At 33.5% G+C, this 7,117-nt stretch overlaps 1 protein-coding gene across 1 annotated transcript; it reads left to right on the top strand.

Annotated features, from left to right (window-relative positions):
- The first annotated feature begins 1,423 nt into the window (after positions 1–1,423).
- LOC109221364 (putative transcription factor bHLH041) lies at positions 1,424–6,608 on the top strand. The gene is made up of 8 exons (XM_019385841.1): positions 1,424–1,882; positions 2,007–2,105; positions 2,309–2,414; positions 2,518–2,532; positions 2,643–2,705; positions 2,849–3,586; positions 4,169–4,591; positions 6,001–6,608. Exons 1-8 carry the CDS (start codon positions 1,770–1,772, stop codon positions 6,064–6,066), a joined length of 1,623 nt encoding a protein of 540 aa, XP_019241386.1. The 5' UTR covers positions 1,424–1,769; the 3' UTR covers positions 6,067–6,608.
- The last annotated feature ends 509 nt before the right edge of the window (positions 6,609–7,117 follow it).

Here is a 7,117-nt window from a genome sequence, read left to right as displayed (position 1 = left end):
TTAAGTGTTTTAAGTGAAAGAAAAATGGTTAAAACGCCTCTTGAAACGAAAGTACAGCCACCAGATTTACAACTGGTCGTTCAAAAATAGCCTAGTTTCAAAAGTAATCGAAATTTAGCCACTTTTCATATAATGATAAATTTGAGCGAAAACACTGTTCAAAATTCGGATAATACGCCAGCATATTATGTTGTACTTGAACTCCAGCATATTATACTGGAGTTCCACGATAAGTATGCTGGAACTCCAACATAATATGATGGAGTTCCAGTACAAGTATACTAGAACTCCAGCATAATATACTCGAGTTCCAGCAAGTATACTGGTCCAGCATAATATACTGGAGTTTGAGCACCGGTGCTCCAGTCTCCAGTACATTATACTGGAGACAGCAAAGTATACCGGTCCATCATAATATGTTGGAGTTCATACACAGGTGCACCGAACTCCAATATATTATGCTGGACCGGTCTCTGTTGCAGCAAAATAGTGGCTATTTTTCATTGACTTGGTAAACGCTGACTATTTTTGAATGACCAGTCCGAAAACTAGCTATACCGTGCTATTTTTACCCAATCTCATGCCCCAAAAGCCCAAAATTTAAATGTTGATTTTTTTTTCATTTGACAAATTTATCTAAGACTATACCTTATAAAAAAAATTCTATTTGTCGCCTTAAGCTATATTTTTGCCACACACCATAACTTTATTTAGAAGGAAAGAATAAGTGTTTGTATTACCATATCATGTTAGTTTTGTTGAAATTCTTAGTGAAATTATTAAACGCTTGGTGGCGATAATTAAGTAAAATGAATTTTAAGAGATATTAAAAAGAGTCAACTCGGTGCACTAAGCTTTAGTTATGTGCGGGGTTCGAAAAAGGACCAGATCGCACGGGTGAAAAAGGAAAAAATCTGTTAAAATTATGGATAGTTAATTGATAAGGAGCTGCAACACTCATTTCTATTACTAGAACAAATAATAGCTAACTTGACGGCAATACATTCCAATATTTGTCGTAGAAAGAATGAGATCTCTAAGTTTAGTTAAGTTAGTGATTTCCAAATACTTGACGATTAAACAAAAACAAAAGTTATGTCTTTCCAAAATTTTAAAGAACTAATGAGAGATTTTGTGATTAGGGAGATTAGAGGGTAGTTTTGTACTAATATCCAAAAAACATGACAATGAAAACTATAGAAAGGAACACACTGCCATCCTCCCTTGACTCAATTCAAATCTTTGCCTTAGTAGACTTTGACCATTACTTTTCAACCCTCCCTTGGCTGGCTACTTCTTTTCTCTCCTCTACTTTTCCAAAAATCCTATTTTTCTCTTCCCTTGAAAATTTCAGGTTCTTAATTATATACCTTTACTACTTTTCTTCAATATCCCCGTTAACCTTCTCAGAGACTTGTATAAGTTGTCCCATTTAACTTTTTTTGTTTGGTGGGGTCCTTTTCATTTTCTTTTTATAGGATATTTCTCCCAATATACTTTTCAAACTATCACCTAACATGAATTGTAGCTAGCGAAAAAGTGTTAACTTTCAAGATTCAAATGAAACCTTTTTTTAGCTCTTGAACTCTATGATTCATACACCATTATTCTATAACTTTTCCCTCCTTCTTAAAGCACATAAATATGTTCATGTTTTCCATACAGAGCACCTTGACAACTATGATCACCATACTGTATTAGGGACAATGCTGCAGCAAACTCTCATGTAGCAAACATACTAAGAAATTCTTTTTGTTGGAGCTAGCTGCATGGATTCCATCTTTTTCCTTGAAGGAGGAGACCGCGCCGTCTTTCTCTTAAGGATAATGGAGTCCTTAGGTTGCACTTACATATGCCTTTGGCAATATTACCAACCATCTAAGTAAGATTACTACTACTTCTTCATCCCTCTCATTAGTTTAGCTATCTACTTCCAGTACTACAAAAAAGATATATGCATGCCCCAGAACATTCTTCTAACCTGCCACATTTTCGTCATTTTGTAGCTGTTTTATGTCCTTGGGTGGAATCTACAATGGAGACAGTGATGTTGCCCAGAGGCTATTCCAGGAGTATAGGCATTCATGGCTTATCATGGATAGCGGGTAGGCAATCTCTGCGCTTATAGATTACACATTGACTATACACGACTATACATGTACCAGACATATATTACACATCCTCTGGTTATCTTTCGTTTAAGCGATTGGGTGATAGATATTTAGGTTAATTCTTCTAAAAGATTTATGATATGGAGGGAAAAAGAAGCAAGAATTTTTCTAAATTAAGTGTATTTGTTCACCTTCAGCCGCATTCCAGGACTGGCTTTCAAGAACAATGTTCCTTATATGGAGCTGCAGTTTGCAGATTTTCAATCACATGCATCCAATCCTGTTCAACTTCAATTCTACCAGGTACTTTTGATAACATATCATAAATCTTTTGATAACAAATTATTATGTATTAAAACTTTATTTAAAAAGATATCCAAGCTAACCTTTTAAGTGATTGTTGCAGGAAGCTGGAATCAAGGTTTGTGTTTGTTTATTTCATTATCACGTGATCCAATATGGTAAAAGTACACAATAATGTGGTTGATATTGAAACTTAATTTTATCTTCTGATTTTGTTTTTAACTTCAGACAGTTATCTGTATGGGGTGTAGCATTGGAGAAATTGAGGTTGGAATGACTTCTAGCCCTCAAGTAAGACCACTTCTTTATAAAATTTCTATGACCCCACTTTTATTCATGATTTCAAAACTCTAAGGTTCTAACTTCTGTTAATTCTTTATTAACATTGGTTGTGAATCGTGCGGGTTTTAATACTAGTTACTTTATATATAAAGGTAAACTTGGAAATGGGAATGACAAACTTGTTTGCCGAATATTTCTCAAGACAAGCAGCAGCACCAGCACCAGCACCAAAAAGAGGAATTCCTAATCAGTTACTGCCAATTGATCAAAATCGGCCATCATCATCTTCATCATTCTCAATTGATAGCCCAGGCGAATACTCATCCCTTCTCTTCAATGTAGCAAGCACGTCGCCATATGTACCAGAACCGCCGCGAACGGATACCTTTTCCGATCAGTCCATTAGACCAATTCCACCGGTATCTGCAACCCCCACGCCATATCATCAAGTCATTCAGACATTAAATCAAACACAAGGCATACAATTCCCGACAGTAGAAACCGAAGATGCTGAATTAACAAGAGCATATCTTGCTGTCATGACATCGCCCTCTTCTTCTTCCTCCTCTCGCCAATCCAGAGAAAACTTACCCACAGATTATAACCAATTAGCAACACAAAAAGCCACTGCATTTAGAAGGTTTAGATCAGGTTTAGGTCTCAATCTGCCAATAACAGCAGCCACAACTCGCCGACAAAACATGGTTAGAAGATCTATCAATTTCTTCAGAAATTTAAATATGATGAGATCAAGGCAAGAACAAATGCAGCCTAACCCGCGTGCCCCTACAAGTACTCAGGTTCATCACATGATTTCAGAGAGACGAAGACGCGAAAAGCTTAACGATAGCTTTCAACTACTTAGATCTTTACTCCCACCTGGTACTAAGGTATGGTTTTAATTATGAAGTAAACTGTGTCACCATCACGTCTAAAAATTTAAGCTATTATTAGAGTACATTTTCAAAATTAGTTTTTTTACGCCCATTTATTATTGCTATGATATCATGTTAAAATGTGATTATCTCATCTAAATGTTTAACTTGTTTATGAGTACTACCAAAAAAAAAAAGGGACAGCCTGGTATACTAACTTCCTGGTATGCGTGGGGTCCGGGAAAGGGCCGTACTACAAGGGCCTATATTGTCGCAGTCTTATCTTGTATTTCTGCAAGAGGCTGTTTCCACGGCTTGTACACATGACCTCTTGGTCACGTGACAACAACTTTACCAGCTACGCCAAGGCTCCCCTTCAATCTGAGAGTACTACTACACACTTTTAATTACTACGTATTGTTTTTCTTCTCTATACTGTTGCGATTTGCATGCTTGCTAGGAGCCGAGAGTTTACCAGAAACAACCTCTCTACCTGCATGAGGCAGTGATACGTAAGACTGCGTACACACTACCCTCCCCATAACCTTATTTATGTTATAATGAAATGGTTCAAATCTTGTTCGATTTCTTGTGCAGAAGGACAAAGCATCAGTACTTGCCAGTACAACAGAATATTTAAGTTCATTAAAAACTCAAGTGGAAGAACTGAGTAAAAAGAATGAAATGTTGGAAGCACAATTACTTGATCAACCTCAGAACAAATCCTCCTTTGAACCAATTAATCAAGCTGCAGTAGATGCAATTATTAGCACCTTTACTGGTGGAAGTGCAAGGGTAGCTGTTGAAATGATAAATGTAGGCGAATCAACGTCAGAATCAAGAATAGTAGACTTGCAAATTTCAGTAAGGAGAGAATGCAGCATTTTGGATTTGGTTACTCGTTTGCTGGAATTGTTGAAAAGTGACAACGATGTAAACTTAGAGTCAGTAGCAGCAAATACCAGATCAGTGGTTCAATCAGAACCTGTAACTCACATAACTTTGAGACTTAGAATTGAGGTATGCTTTTTATTTTCTGAAACTAGCCTTAACTAATTGCATTTATATCATATCACAGGTTTATTTGGTTCGAAATGGGAATATCCCAAGACTATAATACTTGTCCCGCCTTCTATATAGGATACTTTATACCAAGATTTTGGTATAAATTAATACCGATTTTAGGTAATATATACCTCCAACAAAACATAGGATAAATTTAATCCTAAAATTTATACGGAGATAATCCACTTAATCCTTTGAACCAAACGTGTTGTACAAAACAAAAGAAATAATAGTGTAACTTAATTAGTTATATAACGATGTTGTTATAGTTATATAATCGGTTCCGATAAAAGCTTGGCTTTTATAATGAATGGTTGTTATATAACGATATTGTACTATAGAGAGGTTTGAGTGTATATTAAAAAGATACCATTATCACGAATTCCTTATATAGAAAAACGTTATCTTAGAAAATTGAGTGAGAGTTTACAAGTTTAATTGGTTCTTTGATTTCTAAAATAACAATATCCAATTCTCACATAACGCTAATCTCTTCTTTTATGTAATGGCTAAATTGCTGTCTCATCATACTTTTATTGAGCTTATAACTAGTGGATATCAATTGCTAAAAAATTTAGGATGGTACTTCTTCTTTCCGGTTTCTGTGAAATGTTAGTCTTTTCCGCCCTTCAAAATAGAAAAATATAACAGTTGGGAAATATCACTTTCATTTTAGGAAAACTTTTTCCAACTTTTTAAGTTCTCTTTTGGCATTCTCTTTTGAACCGACAAAGTCCGTCCTTAGCGGAGTTTCTATTAGAAACAGTCACTTTACTTTCTCAAGATAGAAGTAAGATCTACGTGCATTCATAGATTTCACTGTGAGATTATACTGAGTATGCTATTGTTATTGTTGTTGCATAAATAACACAAATTTTTTAATATTAGCTACACATATAGCTAATATAATTAAAATGAGCTATAAATTCCGCAGTAAATTCTAAAATCATAACTTTTAAGTGGGCGTTTATATATAAGAATTGTAAAATTCCAAAACAGGGTGAAAATTATTTTCAAGTAAAAATAGTATTTGAAATTTAGAGTTGTGTTTGGACATGAATATAATTTTGGGTTGTTTTTTAAGTTTTGTGAGTGATGACTAAAAATTTTGGAAAATAGCTTTTTTGGAATTTTTTAAATTTTCGAAAATTTTTAAAATGCATCTTCAAGTGAAAATTGAAAATTTTACTTGAAAAAAATGAAAATTTTTTGAAAAAAAAAAAAGAAAAAAATTTCTTATGTCCAAACGGGCTCTGAATCTTGGCTCCGGCTATGCTCATATATCTTGAAACTCTTGTTTAAATTTGGTTCTCCTACCAACTTTGTTAACCAACTTTCTCTCATTTTGTTGTGATTTGGTCCAGGGTAGTGATTGGGACGAGTCTAGTTTCCAGGAAGCAGTGAAAAGGATTGTTGATGACTTGGCATAGAGGAACTTGTCTTGTCACCTGTTGGTAGGACCCATAAAATTCTGACTGGCGGCGCCTTGAATTATTGACTAAGTTTTTAGAATTCTCATCCAATCATTTACTTTAGAGTCAAAATATTCACCAATTAATGTTGTGAAAATTACAATCATATGATTGTACAATTTTTCTGGTAGTTTCATTACCTCGATGTAATGTGTATTCATATTGTAATCGAATTGAAGACTAGCTCACTTGATAAATTTTTTGCCTTCCACAATTGAGGTGAAAAATCACGTCAACAACATAGCAATTCCGTTGTTATTATTTGGTCATTTCTAAATTATATAACAGTACTCTTTAATATAGATGTCATAAATATATTAAAGAGTACTGTTATATAATCTAGAAATCACCAAATAATAACAGTGCTCTTTGTAGGTGCACCTGCTAATATTTAGGTGGTTTGCTCAACATAATTGCACTTTTGATTTTTCAGTTATTGGTCAATCTTGAAATTGGTCATTGTAATACTTTATTAAATGTATTTAAATTTGAAAATGTGAGTTTTTATCCCTTTACATATGAAATGTTATATATTTATTATTCTTAAAATTATATCACCCTCAAGTATAGAATAATTCGTTAAAATTATGAAGATTCACAAGTAATAAAGATCAAAAGTGCACATTGCAATTAAATTAAGTTTAAGTTCACTTAACTAGATATTACACTTGAAAAGAGACTACCGCAATTCATAATAAAACAGCATAGTAAAACAAAACAAATGGTTATTTTCCTTCCACAAATGGTTGATGTTGCATTTTTATTGATTGTTTAATTTCATGAAAAAATCAACTACCCTTCTTCTTTTTTCTCTTTTAAAAAAGTTTTAAGTCACCCACTCAAACGTACTTCAGGAAAATCTATTAGTTTGACTTTATTTTCATAAATCTTGAGGTGTTATATATATATATATATATATATATATATATATATATATATATATATATATATATATATATATATATATAATTTTTGCTTAAATTTTGTATTTGAGTTAAAGTGATTAATG

This window comes from Nicotiana attenuata, unplaced genomic scaffold (assembly GCF_001879085.1).
Source record: "Nicotiana attenuata strain UT unplaced genomic scaffold, NIATTr2, whole genome shotgun sequence".
Taxonomy (NCBI): Eukaryota; Viridiplantae; Streptophyta; class Magnoliopsida; order Solanales; family Solanaceae; genus Nicotiana; species Nicotiana attenuata.
This window is presented reverse-complemented; position numbering and strand designations above follow the sequence as displayed.